The sequence below is a fragment of the Danio rerio genome, chromosome 12 (genome assembly GCF_049306965.1).
Source record: "Danio rerio strain Tuebingen ecotype United States chromosome 12, GRCz12tu, whole genome shotgun sequence".
In the NCBI taxonomy this organism is placed as follows: Eukaryota; Metazoa; Chordata; class Actinopteri; order Cypriniformes; family Danionidae; genus Danio; species Danio rerio.
The window spans coordinates 3,892,501-3,907,500 of NC_133187.1; the positions used below are offsets into that span (position 1 = coordinate 3,892,501).

At 41.8% G+C, this 15,000-nt stretch overlaps 1 protein-coding gene across 7 annotated transcripts in view; it reads right to left on the reverse strand.

The window, feature by feature from the left end:
- Nucleotides 1-15,000, reverse strand: part of tanc2b (tetratricopeptide repeat, ankyrin repeat and coiled-coil containing 2b) — a 258,482-nt gene that overhangs the window by 127,585 nt on the left and 115,897 nt on the right. For all 7 annotated transcript variants that reach the window (XM_073918053.1, XM_073918051.1, XM_073918050.1 and 4 more), the window contains exons 3-4: nt 11,864-11,935; nt 11,165-11,356 (exon numbers count right to left, since the gene is read on the reverse strand). In XM_073918053.1, the coding sequence (XP_073774154.1) occupies nt 11,165-11,356; nt 11,864-11,935 (264 nt within the window). The remainder of the gene's footprint in view (nt 1-11,164; nt 11,357-11,863; nt 11,936-15,000) is intronic.

Consider the following 15,000-nt stretch of genomic DNA (forward strand, 5'->3'; position numbering starts at 1 on the left):
TTATCTATTCTAGGTGTAATGTCCCTTGCCATGGCTACTTTCATTACAGACATAACATGGTGGTCAGTGAGGCGGGATCTGTGGGATGTTTTGGTCAGCTTCATTATAGAGAACATTTGTTCGCATGAGTATGTGCTCTATGGACATGACGCATGCAGAGTTAAAGAGTGGGGTGAAGCGCGACAGCACCCCCTGTGTCTCGTTATTGTAATTGGTCACAGACCTTATATTTAAAGCGAGCGCGGGCTACTTGAACTTCATTACCAAAACTTGTTGTCGGGTCTGATTAAATGTTTTGACTGGGCCGCATTTGGCCCGCGGGCCTTGTAATTGACACGTGTCTTAAACCAACATCATATTGATGTCAGATACTGATGTTTATTCGCCAGGTATGGCAATCAAAATTCAACTTCTATTAGATAATAGCCCCTTTCACACATACAGACCTTTCCTGAAAATTGATGGCAAATTTCCGGAAAGGTTGTATGTGTGAACAGGTCCTTTTTGAAAATACCGGTAAATTCGTTCTGGCTATTTTCCGGAAAGAGAAGTTGTAACATTACCGGCAATTTGCTGGAATGCTGCGCTGTGTGAATGCAGAAGGAAGATTGCCGTAATAAGCGCGTGCACGTCTAGAACGTGCTGACGTGAAACGTCTGCTTTAGCCAATCACAACAGTCAGACGCATTTACGTCCGCGCGGTTTGTGAGAATAAAAGCCTTTGAATATTTTTCCAGACGCATTTAGCTGCTAGAAGTTAGTCAGATCACGTTTATATGTTCTTCTTAATGTCAACTGTGTAAATAATTTCCGTAACGTCCTCGCCTGTGTGAACACCTAACCCTAACCGGTAAAGTCGTTCCGGAAAATTTCCAGATATTTACCGGTATCACTGTGTGAAAGGGGCTATTGTCGTAGTGCTAACGTATACACAATGTCAAGCTGTAACATTATTAGACGTTGATATTTAGTTGTTTTTAGGTTGCGTTTTAAAGTAACCAAAATGCAATGTCTGTCTGACTTTGGACATTGACATCAGGTTCTGACGTAAACCTGATTTTCATTTCCAAACAAAATGCAACGTCCCTTGACGTTGGGGTATAACTTCAGTCTGATGTCATGTTGATGCCCTGTGCCTGCTAGGGAGGATGAATACATAAATGATGACTGATTTTTGGGCGAATAGTCCCTTTAGTAAAGCCTGCGCCACTGTTTTTAAATATGACTCCTGAAAGCACGTCTGTAGTCCAGATATCGCACTAAAATAGCAGAGAGCTATAATAGAAACATCACACCCTTTCCTGTAGTAGGTCATGTTTGCTCTAGGTGTAAACTGCAAAGTGTCTCACTCGAGCACTTGTGATCAAACCACCTGTGATGACTCTCAGTGGCAGGTCTGCGCTCTTTTTTTTTTTGGTAAAGTGCTTCTTATGGATGTAAAGAGGCGCTGGTTGTTCTCAAGAAAAGGGCTAATCATGTTATTGTAATTACGGTATGGATTGAGGAGGAAAAGTGGAAGCAGATCGACAGTATAATGTCATCAAGACAATTAATGGGCATTGGGGGAAAGTGTAATTTCGCCTCTTTCCATACAGATCTATAGGGATAGAAGTAACAGTATTGATTTTGGTAGTTAATCTGGGTTAGATCAGGAGGGTTATTCGAGGGTTTGAGTTCAGAGGAGTGATACCCATGATTCAATCAGGGAAATCAACAACACCGGTGGTCACGCTACAGAAGCTGAGACTTGCCTTAATGAGGGATATATAAATAACGTAGGCTCATTTGGAAAACGTGCCCTGGTGTATATTTTTGTGAACTAAGAAATATTTGCTTTTGGGTACATATGGTTATACTACTAAAGCTAAGCAGAGCTGCCCCCGGTCAGTACCTGGATGGGAGACCACATGGGAAAGCTGGGTTGCTGCCGGAAGTGGTGTTAGTGGGTCCTAATGCCCCAGTGTAGTAAAGGGGACTCTATACTGCTTTATGAGCACCGTCTTTTGGGTGTACTCCAAAACCTGAAGTTAATGGGTCAGATAGAGGAGACAATCAAAATATGTATGGTTGGTGTGCCTATGGGAACCACTGCTCTCATACAGAGCAGCTCAATTTAATTTCAATCCTCAAATCTATTTTGCACGTGCAGTTAATTAATAAAGAATAGTCAGGCAGGCAATGGACAAACAGTTGCAAACAGGAGCATAAGGATAATCCGAAAGAGCTTAATCAAAAACAGGTGAATAGTCAGGACAGGTGGCACAACAACATTAACGGTAAACAGGACAAGGATCAAAAACACGGCAGGAAAATGCTTTGTAATACTTCAAAGGGAAAACAAGACTCAGCAATGTGTGTGTGAGTGAAGTGTATTTAAAGTACTGGTGTTTTAAAGTGTGTTTGCAATCAAGGGGACAGATGTGTGAGTGCAGGGAATGATGGGATTTGTGGTTTATTTCAGTGGCAAAATTTAGTGATCTGCAAGGCCTAGGTTGCTGGTGATCATGACAGTGTGCGTGTGTATTATAATGTTGGGGTCATTTTAGAAAACATCATTCATTCACTCATTCATTTTCTTTTCGGCTTATGCCTAGTTCACACTAGAGGATTTTAAGCCTGATTTGAGCCAGATTTGGAAGTTAACGAGCTCGCCGACAGATCGGGCTGTGATCGGGAAGAAATCTGCGGGTGCACGGCGCTCGCCGCTCTTTATGTGTGAACTACTGAGAAACGCATCAACGAGGCTCGCTGACGCGTCGCCGACACCTCGCAGACGGAAATCCAACATTCAGCATGCTAAATATTCCAGAGCAGTCGGCCGACTCAACCCCACGTGTGGTCAGATGTAGTGACGATCTACAGCCAATGAGAGAGCATATCAGCATGAGCTGAATGGCTGTGTGTTCAGGAGCTCAGCAGAAACATCTGTGATTGGTCAGAATGGGCATCGGTGCACTCGCTTCATTCTGCGTTAGCACAGACATGAGAGGAGGATATATTAACAGTGGAGCTAGAACTCTGTAACTATTAGAATTACCATACTGCTCATTCTGACCGTTCTCATATAAAGCGCCATACTGTCACATCATATTTACATTCAAAGCTATTATTGAGATATTAAAATTAAGCTTTGAATGTCTGGCATCATATTTAATGACACCATTACCCTAAAAATGTAATATTGTTTTGGTAATACAGCCTATAAATATGTAGTTAAGATACTAAAACACTTAAAGGCTTGGCTTTCATTTTCACTTTCAAACAGGAGCTTTTTCACAGCACAGAATATGCTGTTTTGAAAGATATCTGAAGTAAATTGATGTTTTTGCCATCAGAAAGTTTTGTTTAGGTTAGCAGGAAGTTGCCAGGCAAGAAAATACACACATATTTAAAGTCACAGTGAAAAGTATCAGACATGCATGCAGTCATTTTGACCAATATGGTAATTTAAGGCAGAAATGCTCAGTTCTTTACTGTTTTGTAATAGAAAATAACAATGTCAGAAAGAAATACACTGATAGTTAGAAAACGGCAGGGTGTTATAAATATGTTAGTTTTATTTCAAAGAGTTATAAAATTACAAAAATTAAAAACTCTCTGTGTATCTATCCACTGGAACCTGCAGATGAGTGATTAATCCGCTGATACATCAGCTGATTTGACAATGTTTTTAAATGCTTTCTCCAAAGCTTGAAAAGCTGTCAGTGATGTAATCAGCACACAAGCAGCCAATAGTGTTCAGCTTTTTCTGACGACTCCTCCCTCAAATTTTCATTGGCTGTGGTTTGGTAGCTTGAATGAGCTGATGGGGAATGAGATGTTGTCAGATCATGTAGTGTGTGACCCCCCTCTTGTGGATCGTTCACGGAGTGTTGCGTAGTGTGAACACCACAGAGATCAAAAGACACAAAGTCAAGTCATGTAGTGTGAACGGCACAGCGATCTGCTGATGTTTAAAATCCTGTAGTGTGAACTAGGCTTTAGTCCCATTGCTAATGAGGGGTCGCCACAGCGGAATGAACTGCCAACTTATCCAGCATGTGTTTTTACACAGTGGATACCCTTCCAGCTGCAACCCATCTCTGGGAAACATCCATACACACTTATTCACACACGTACACTACGGACAATTTAGCCTACCCAATACACCTGACCACATGTGTTGGGACTGTGGGGGAAACCGGAGCACCCGGAGGAAACCCACATGAATGCAGGGAGAACATGCAAACTCCACACAGAAATGCTAACTGAGCCAGCTGAGGCTTGTACCAGCGACCTTCTTGCTGTGAGGCGACAGCACTACCTACTGCGCCACTGTGTCGCAGTAAAATCCTGCAGTAAAGTCGTTGCCCAGCTCATTTTTGACCCATCAATTAACAGGAGAGTTAAAACAGAATCAGAGTATAACATCACAGCCCATTCCTTATGTTAGCACAACTGTAATACAATAGTGTAAGTGCACTACGAAGGATCAACAAGTTGACTCTCAAACACACACTGAACATCATCTTTACCGCAGTAAAAGCAATGACAAAAAGCTCTCAATAGACGGCAGATAGAGCTTTATAAACTCTCAATAAATCCACATCGGGTGTGCGCTGTGTATCAGACGCAGAGCTGATTTAAGTGCCTCCCTGCAAGTGTCGGCAGAAGTTAATTGATGTTGCAGAAGTGCACTTGCCAGAAAACCGAATTCAATCGGCAAAAACAAAAGCCTTGTGGCATTTTCAATCAAGTAGCAGTGGTTGTCCAGGGGAGGCGTCTGAACGGATGGAGGAGGGGAGCGCTGGACCCCCCGCCTCGCCCCGGGACGCTTAAATCAGGATGCGATTGATCTGTTAAAAAGGTCACTGCTCTCTCGCTGGGCTTTTGTTCAAATCTGAAGGTGAAGAGATGGATACAATCTGCCATTCTCTCCATCTCTACAGCACTAGACAATCACAGACAACTGTAATAATGGAGATAAAGGAGGAGAATGGGGGGAAATGAGATCAATGGGTAGAGGTTACTTTACACCATTGTTGGGTGAGTTTCTGTTTTAAGACAGCAGCTAATTGTTCGTTACATTATTAAAAATGCATTTAAATTGCTTTTATAATTAATTCAGTCTGACAAGTAACTAAGTTACTCAATAAGTAATCTAATTTCTGTACTCAATACTACAAACCCACATATATTTAAACACACGGACAACAGAAATGAAACTCTTAATTCTTTACATTTGTACCATTTTGCTTTGTCGATTTAATTAATATACCGTATTAAAACACACTATATTTAATACATAGAGTTGAAGTCAGAAATAGTAGCATTCCCTGAATTATTAGCAAAGATAATAAGGCAAAGAAAGCGTTCTTGCAGGACTCCCAGAGCTCATCAAGATTTTTTTGGGTTCATCTTCAATGCCTCCTCCTTTACCTTACCCCAGAAGTGCTCAATAATGTTCATGTCTGGTGACTGGGCTGGCCAATCCTGGAGCAGCTTGACCTTCTTTGCTTTCAGGAACTTTGATATGGAGGCTGAAGTATGAGGAGCGCTATCCTGCTGAAGAATTTGCCCTCTCCTGTCGTTTAGTTATTGTGTAACTAATTACGACCAACACTACTATCTGTTTAACATAGGAAAAGCTTTTGTTTAGGAATATTCATTCATTCATTTTCCTTCGGCTTAGTACCTATATATCAGGGGTCGCCACAGCGGAATGAACCACCAACTTATCCAGCCCATGTTTTACACAGCGGGTTCGCTTTCAGCTGCAACCCTTCACTAGGAAACACCCATACACACTCACACCCACGCCAACCCCGTGAAGAACATGCAAACTCCACACAGAAATGCCAGCAGGCCTATCCAAGATTCAAACCAGCGACCTTCTTGCTGTGAGGTAACCACTGAGCTACCGTGTAGCCCTTGTTTAGGAATAAAGTCAAATAAAAAGAGGCGTCTTACTTATAAAAGTAGACTGTAAACCCAGATAAGTACAATTAACTCAAACTGTTTAAGGAAACCGATTGCCATTTAAACCATTTATGTTTTGAAACAATATGGTTTGAGTACTGAAAACTATTAGACTATAGCTATGCTTTCATCCACCTATTTTTATGCGCATTTTGCATATGTTGCATGTTAAACATGTAAAACTCACTCTTGATCACGTTTGATAATGATTGATGATCCTATAGCAAACTGTACAGACCTTTTATTCCCGGTTGCTTTGCGCTCGTCCTGTCTTGTCGATATGAGTATATGCATTACTACGGAGACATGTTAATGCGCGCAGCTGTCAATCAATATTGGTGGGCGGGGGGGGCCGCACTTCTAGGTAAAGTTGCGGTCGATCTGAAAACCGCTTAAATTAGTCCACCATTTTTACGTTGTTAAATTTGAAAAAAAAAAAAAAGGACTGTGTGTGTTTATTTTACCCCAATATGACGGTCTATACACTATACTTACACACGTCTGTCCAAACAGCTTGAAAAGTAGATTTTTCACCATAGGTGCTCTTAAAGTCTTTTTTTGTCGTCAATATATGTAAATCCATACTTTACATATTCAGGGTCGTACAGTACTTGCGCTTTGACATATTTGTTGCTATAATTAAATGAAATTTCACATGTCAAATGGTCGGGTTATTGTGCACGCATTTCAAAATAAAAGTCAAAATAAGTTAAAAATTAAACTTTTGTTGTTTTTTTTGACCACACACTCCGCAACCCGCTGAAAATGTTGAGAAACACTGCTTTAAATGACTTCTAAACCAAACTAAGTGGAACACATTCAGATCCATCCTTTATAATCCGAGATCTTTCACTGTATAATTTCACATCACAAAGGACGTGGTTCTCTTTCACTGATCCTTGAACATATAACCGCAGCCAACTGTTTAACTCTCAGTCCACGGTTTGTTTGCCTCCATAATAAAAGGACATTTCTTAAATGCAAAAGCAACACCTGATTAGGTTCTCATGAATATGCAGTAAAAACATGAAAAACGGGATAAAACGGCGCTCATAAAGAGGCCTGACTTTCATTAGCGGAGATGAGAAGCTCTGCACGCTGCTTACGCTGGAGAATTACAATTCAGCCGCTGGAAAACACACTGCAATTAATGCTGGGAGCAAATATAGGAGACCTCCAAATTGGAAAAACACTTTTCTTCTGCTCCTAAACAAGGTTTAGATGAGTCTCCAACCATTCATCTTGTAGACTGTAAGGATTATATATATGTTGCAGCTTGGGGTGAGAGCATTTTAATTCTTTTAGGGGTTCCCAAAGTCCTAAAGGGGTCCTATTGTGAAAAAAATCACTTTTATAAGGGGTTTCAAGAGTTCACACTTAGCTGATGATCTATCAAAAGCTTGTTTGGCGTGCTGTCCCAGGAGAGAGCCCCTAGCTCAAGGGATGCTCGAGCCCGGGGCTTCCTCCCGTTGGCAGAGCGAGAGGGGAGCCTGAGCTCGGTGGATCTCAGATCTCCCCGGCTGCGGTAGCTAAGGGAACATGGGAAAAGGGATTAGACAAAGCTATTGTTATGCATGTTGTATGTCTTTTGATGGTGGGAGGAAACCGGAGAACCCGGTGAAAAATCACGCGGACACGCGGAGAACATACAAACTCCTCACAGAAACGCCCACCGGCACGGCGGGACCAGGGGCAGCAGTGTTGTTGCTGTGGGGCTCACAGTGCTAACCACTGGGCCGCCGTGCCGCCCAATCAGAGGTAAAGGAAGGAATAGGGGAGGAAGGTTTTTTTTTCCAAACCAAAATAAAATGGACTGAAAACTGTGGTTTTAGTAGCTTGAGGCTCGTATTATTGGAAGATAGTGATTAGCTAATACGAGATTGGCCGTGATAAATCATAAGCATGTGATCCTATCGAGATTAGTTTATAAATAAACTTCACTTAAACCATAGACTGTAAAATATATGGATGTAGTATCCGTGACGACACCCATAGATTTCTGAACAGCGCAAATGAGGCTACAAGTAGGCATTGCCCATGGCCGCCGCTAGGGGGGAGAGGGGGAGTGGGATGATTCTAAGGGCCCATCCAATTAGGGGGGCCCCAGAAACATTATCAAGGGCCCGCGCCAATCCACCCCCCCGCTCTTCACTTTCATCCGCGATCTCCCAACACCCCTATCACCCCCCCTTCGTTCTTCACTTTCATCAGCGATTTCCCCCCTCCCCACCCCCTGCATTTTTATCCGCGATGTAACACACCCACCGCCGCCCCCGCATTTTCATCTGCGATCTATACCCACAACCACTCCCCTTTCCCCCACTTTTAGCTTGTCAGAGGGCCAGTGACGGCCAGCGGCGCAACTGAACTGCCGCTCTAGGCAAAGGACATTTGCCGCCCTCATGCTATCTTTTCTGCCGTCCTAGATGCGGATATAACTGAGGGCCCGGGTGGTGTAGTGCCGCGGATGCTGCCCTCTCTATTCTGCCGCCCTAGACGCGGATATAACTGAGGGCCCGGGTGGTGAGGGTAGTGCCGCAGACGCCGCCCTCTCTATTCTACCGCCCTAGACGCGGATATAACTGAGGGTGCGGGTGGTGAAGTGCCGCGGATGCCGCCCTCTCTATTCTGCCGCCCTAGACACGGATATAACTGAGGGCCCGGGTGGTGAGGGTAGTGCCGCAGACGCCGCCCTCTCTATTCTGCCATCCTAGACGCGGATATAACTGAGGGTGCGGGTGGTGTAGTGCCGCAGACGCCGCCCTCTCTATTCTGCCATCCTAGATGCGGATATAACTGAGGGTGCGGGTGGTGTAGTGCCGCAGACGCCGCCCTCTCTATTCTGCCATCCTAGATGCGGATATAACTGAGGGCCCGGGTGGTGAGGGTAGTGCCACAGACGCCGCCCTCTCTATTCTGCCATCCTAGATGCGGATATAACTGAGGGTGCGGGTGGTGAGGGTAGTGCCACAGACGCCGCCCTCTCTATTCTGCCATCCTAGATGCGGATATAACTGAGGGTGCAGGTGGTGAGGGTAGTGCCACAGACGCCGCCCTCTCTATTCTGCCATCCTAGATGCGGATATAACTGAGGGTGCGGGTGGTGTAGTGCCGCAGACGCCGCCCTCTCTATTCTGCCATCCTAGACGCGGATATAACTGAGGGTGCGTGTGGTGTAGTGCAGCAGACGCCGCCCTCTCTATTCTGCCATCCTAGATGCGGATATAACTGAGGGTGTGGGTGGTGTAGTGCCGCGGATGCCGCCTTCTCTATTCTGCCGCCCTAGACGCGGATATAACTGAGGGCGCGGGTGGTGAGGGTAGTGTCGCGGACGCCGCCCTAGAAGTGGATATAACTGAGGGCACAAGAGGTGAGGGTCATGTAAGGGACGCCACCCTCTCTATGGACGCGCCGGCCCTGGCCCTTCATCATTGCACCCACCAGGGGTTACCAAATAAGGGCAAAGAGGCAGAGCATCAATGGAGCTACAAACGCCTGCTAGCATTTTGCTTAGACAGGCTTTTCTTTGAGAGAAACGCTTAATACTTCATTACTCACACAATTACTGCAGCCCACAGCCCTTCATCCATCATAAGAAAAAAGTTTTGGCACCCCTGCTATAGTTCATAGTGAATAGTGGGTAATTTGGGACATAACTCTTGTTTTACACAAATGATGCTGCCATTTTGTTTTCCATAAATGATACTAAGACCAAACTCTGAAAGCAAGCACGCAATCGGTATGAAAGTGAGCCCTAAATCAGAGCTGTGAGAGTCATTAACATCACAAAGAGCAGCATCAGAACAGCTGAGTGACTCACATCAACAACACCGCTGTCCTTTTCAGACAAACTCCCACAATGCTCTTGATTTCACAACAGATGAATGTTCATGGATGGTCTCTACTTCTTAAAGGAATGTAAGAGTCACTGCTTTTATAAACCAACAATTTCTGACACAGCACAGAGGCAGTTATTAAAATGTCAGTGTGGTGCTGCTGTAACATGTACATGTATCTGGTCAAGCTTCTGCAGTGATATGAGACTGGCTCACCCTAGTGGACACATAGAAAGCGTCATTGGACACTTTCTGGACATATTATAAAATGTATGGAGTCTTTCCATAAAATGTAATAATGCATTTTTACTACTGGAAATAAAGTAAATGTAGAAAAGTTAATTTTTGTTATGCAATATTGTTATACCTTAATAACATTATATTATAGTTGCATATTATAGAGTTGTATTATTTTGCCATTTAATTAAACAGAAATTTAGTCAAGTGATTAAAATACAACAGCTTATAAAGTGATGGTAAATCTTGAAGCAAATTAATAACAACTATCATAATATTTATTACTTATTTTCTCTTTTAAAGGCTTAAAATAAAACAAAACTATGATGCATTGAGTCTGTAATAAATAAATAAATAAAAGGTATGCAAGTAGCACGTCTGCAAATTGGGAATTTAAATTAAATTAAAAATTAAATTAAATTAAATTAAATTAAATTAAATTAAATTAAATTAAATTAAATTAAATTAAATTAAATTAAATTAAATTAAATTAAATTAAATTAAATTAAATAAGCCCTGAGTTTGTCTAAATAAAGTAGTGGAAATGGAAAATGTGGAAAATTTAAGATAAATGAATTAAAATAAAATATTATTGCAATTGTTCATTAAATAAATGTCTTTAATTTTTATTAAAATAATTTTGAATAAAATTGTAGTCATGATAACTAGGGATTTTTAAGTGGGAACCTATATATATGAGTGTAAAATGAAATAAAATAAAATAAAATAAAATAAATTAATAATGCTTTGAGTGTGTTTAAATAAATAAATAAATTATAGCTTAACAATAAATGAATATTAGCACTTCTGTAAATTAGGAAATGTAAAAAGGGTCAATTAAACTAAAATAAAATATTATTGTATTTGTACATGAATAAAATGAAATAAATAAAATCTGGAAATGCAAAAAAGTCCATTTATAAAAAATTATAAATGAAATAAAGTGAATAAAATAAAACAGAGTAAAAGTATCTGAATTTAAAATTGATCAAAAAAAGCCAAAATACATTCCGTCTCAGCATCAACATAAACAACCTCCATCACCAAGACTACAGTAATTAACCCCCCAGGTCAGCTCAGGTGTGACTCTTCCACAGGTATTTTGATTTTGCGTCACTGAGAGAGTTCAGTACCTGTAGCCGTACTGAAGATCTTCCTAGCAGACGGCAGGTGCGAGCTGGAAATCTGGTGTGTGAGTAAAGGTGATGAAGGTAGAGATCGAGAAACTCCCTCCATCGCACGCATGTGCTGAAAACCCTCCGTCGCAGACAGAGGAGCCACAGAATAACCCCCTTCAAAGACACAGTCACTGTCTACACTGCCCCCTGCAGGATTGGAGGAGACACAGATCGAGAACAGGCATGTCAAATTCACCAACTTCAGTTTCAGTTTCAGTTTCCTTTTCTTTTTGTCATTCAAAATATCACAATAAAATTGTAATGCAGAACGAAATTACGTTGCAACAGACGCAACAAGATATGATAAGATAGCCTGAGGTTGCATATACTGTATTCAGTTTCTGAATGGATTGGGCGCAAGCCAACAGTTTGGTGACGCTTTTTGAGCCTTACATCATATTTTTTAAGCATGCTTGGTAATACAATATACCAAGGTAAAACAGTGAGAAAGGTTGATGGTATCAAATTTTGGAAACCACCCAAGCCTGATGTCCACACATGTAGTGGAATGACCACAACTTGACTTGACTTGACTTTAAAATGAGCCTATTTTCCAAACAAATGTGAAGAGTTCCTTTAAAATAGCACGTGGCACTTTAGAGATGCATCAAAACCCTTACATATCAACATTACACCATTGCAATGAAAGTTTACCTGGTCCAGTGTAGCTGTGAAAGGGATCCAAAGCGGCGCTCTGCAGGTCTCCGCCATCCTCATTTCCACCATCTGCAGAGGAAGAGCGAGAGAAAGAGCAGAGCGACTGAGTTCGAGGAGGAGGAACGGGACCCGCTTGAGTGCGTTCCAGCAGATACACCAACTGAGCGTCTAGTAACCACGTCCTAGTGTGCAAAACCCCTAAAAGAGTGCTAGCGCAAAGACCCTCCACGCTCTTCCGCCGGGACTGAGACGTCCTCCGCATGGTGGCCAAATGCGACACTGAGGGAAACCTCCATTTTTTAATCTTCCCCATAACAAAGGCTTAAGAGTGAATCTGTTAAAGACGGGGAGAGATGAATGCAGCAGCTCTACTGTAAATGAGTTGTTCAGTGATGGATTAGCATGGAGCTAACCATAGCAGGATCAATTACTTTAGGCCGCGGGGGACAGGAGAGGCCGGTCCGGACTATTAGGGCACGAGTACTGCACGTCAATGAGCATTAAGTTCATCTCTGCAGAACAGGCCTCTTTATGGATCTTGATCTGTAAGCAAACTTATCACAGAGCGGATATTAAGCAGCAAATACACATGCAATAAAGATGCTGATTTGAATCTTCAATGAATTATCTTCAGAATTATTAGCCCTCCTGTACACTTTGTTCCCCAACTTCTGAATTTTTCCAACACATTTCTAAACATAATAGTTTTAATAACTCTAAAAACTGATTTATTTTCTCTTTGCCATCATGACACTACATAACAGCCCCTTTCACACAGTGATACCGGTAAACATCTGGAAAATCCACTCCAATATACCAGTAAATTCTGACATCATTAACCAGAAATGACCTCTAAATGGCAGGCTTTGTATTTGTAAACATTTGACTACGTTACAAACTCAGTTGATGGATCAGTATTGGGAACAACTTCGATGTAATTATAGACGAACACTTTCGCATGTCGAGATGTACATGATATGTGTGTGTGCTGGCGCTCATGGGCTGCTTCACGGGCGCATGCGATGCGTCAAGCAACTGAAGGAAGCAGAGCTTGAAGGTAAACAAACAACGGCTTATCATAAGCATCTTATCGATAATTATTTACATAGTTGGCATTAAGATGAACAAATCAAATAAAATCACTTTTATTGTCACATCAGCAGCAGCACGTGTGCTATGATGAGTGAAAAGCTTAGGTGCCGGCTCCAAAAAAGTTTATTGTTTCCGGTTGGAAGGAAATGCGCGCCCGTAGCTTGCAAAGTTTGTTGTCCAGTGACTGAACGTTATCCAGCAGAATGGTGGGAAGCGGAGGTCGAAATAGTCTCAGTCTAACGAGGACGCCGGCTCTCTTTCCTCTTTTCCAGCTGCGTTTCCTTCGTAGCTTCGGTTGTGTGACCCAGACAGCGTCGTTAAAGAACTCAAAGTCCGGTCTTCAATGTGCAACACGTTATCTGACTAACGTCTAGCAGTTAAATGTGTCTGGAAAAATATTTAAAGGCTTTTATTTTCATAAACCGCGCGGACGTGAACGCGTCTGACTGTTCTGATTGCAGACGTCTCACATCAGCACGTTCTAGACGTGCACGCGCTCTTTCCGGCAATCTTCCTTCTGCGTTCACACAGTGCAGTATTCCAGCAAATTACCGGTAATGTTACAACTTCTCTTTCCGGAAAATAGCCGGAACGGAATTATCGGTATTTTCAAAAAGGGCCTATGTGTGAATACAGAACTTTCCGGAAAATTGCCGGTAATTTTACGGAAAGGTTTATATGTGTGAAAGAGGCTAAAATCTTTCTAGATATTTTTCAAGACACTACTATTCAGCTTTAAGTGACATTTAGGTTAAAGTTAGTGTAATTAGGCAAGTCATTGTATAACAGTGGTTTGTTCTGTAGCCAATCAAAAAAATATAGCTTAAGGAGGCTAATAATATTGACCTTAAAATGTTTTCTTTTTAAATTGGCAAAATTATTAGCCCCTTTAAGCTATTTTTTTCAATAGTCTACAGAACAAACCATCGTTATACAATAACTTGCCTAATTACCCTAACCTGCCTATACCTAGTTAACCTAGTTAAGCCTTTAAATGTCACTTTAAGCTGTATAGAAGTGTCTTGAAAAAATATCTAGTCAAATATTATTTACTGTTATCAAGAAAAAGATAAAATAAATCAGTTATTAGAGATGAGTTATTAAAGCTATTATATTTAGAAATATGTTGGAAAAAAATATGCTCTCCGTTAAACAGAAATTGGGGAAAAATAAACAGGGGGGGGGGGGGGTAGGGGTTATAATTCTGACTTCAACTGTATAATCACAAATAGTCTAAAACGAGCTTATAAAATAATATTTCACTATTTTTTTTTCAATGAAGAGTTGTAAACAACAATGACATTTTCTTCCAGAATATTTTCTATTTTGCAAATGAAACAATGTTCGTTATGAACTTAAAATGGTTTTCAAGAGTTCACACTTAGATAGTGCTTGACTATTTAAGCTAGTTTGGCATGCTGTCCCGGGAGAGAACCCTGAGCTCGGTGATAGATGAGCCCAAGGCTCCCGCCTGGTCAATAAGCATTAGGAGGGATATGAGATCAGGTAGTTCTCGATAGCTCCCAAAATAAATCACTATTGGCGCTAATTTGTAGTATGTGCTTGTGACTTTAACTTTGCATGGTTTTTTGGGTGTGGGAGGAAACCGGAGTACCCGGAGAAAACCCACGCGAACACGGGGAAAACATGCAAACTCCGCACAGAGAGTATCGGTTGGCTCAGCTAGTGTTGAACCAATGACCTCCTTGCTGTGAGGCAACAGTGCTAGCCACTGAGCCGCCGTGACGCCCGAACTGAGGAGGAGGGAGAAGGGAAGGATGGGGGGGTTTTCCAAAAACGAAGATGAGGAATGGAGTTTAGGCTGGATATTTATATTAAATTTAGAGTGATCCGATTGGCTAGTTAGTGATTAGTGATACGGATCAGCTGTAGTCAATTCTATCACGTGCTCCTCTCGAAATTAGTTTGGGAAACTTCACTTCAAAGAACAATAAAAACTGCTTTTATTCTAGCCGAAATAAAACAAATAAGACTTTCTCCAGAAGAAAGAATATTAGAGGAAATACTGTAAACAATTCCTT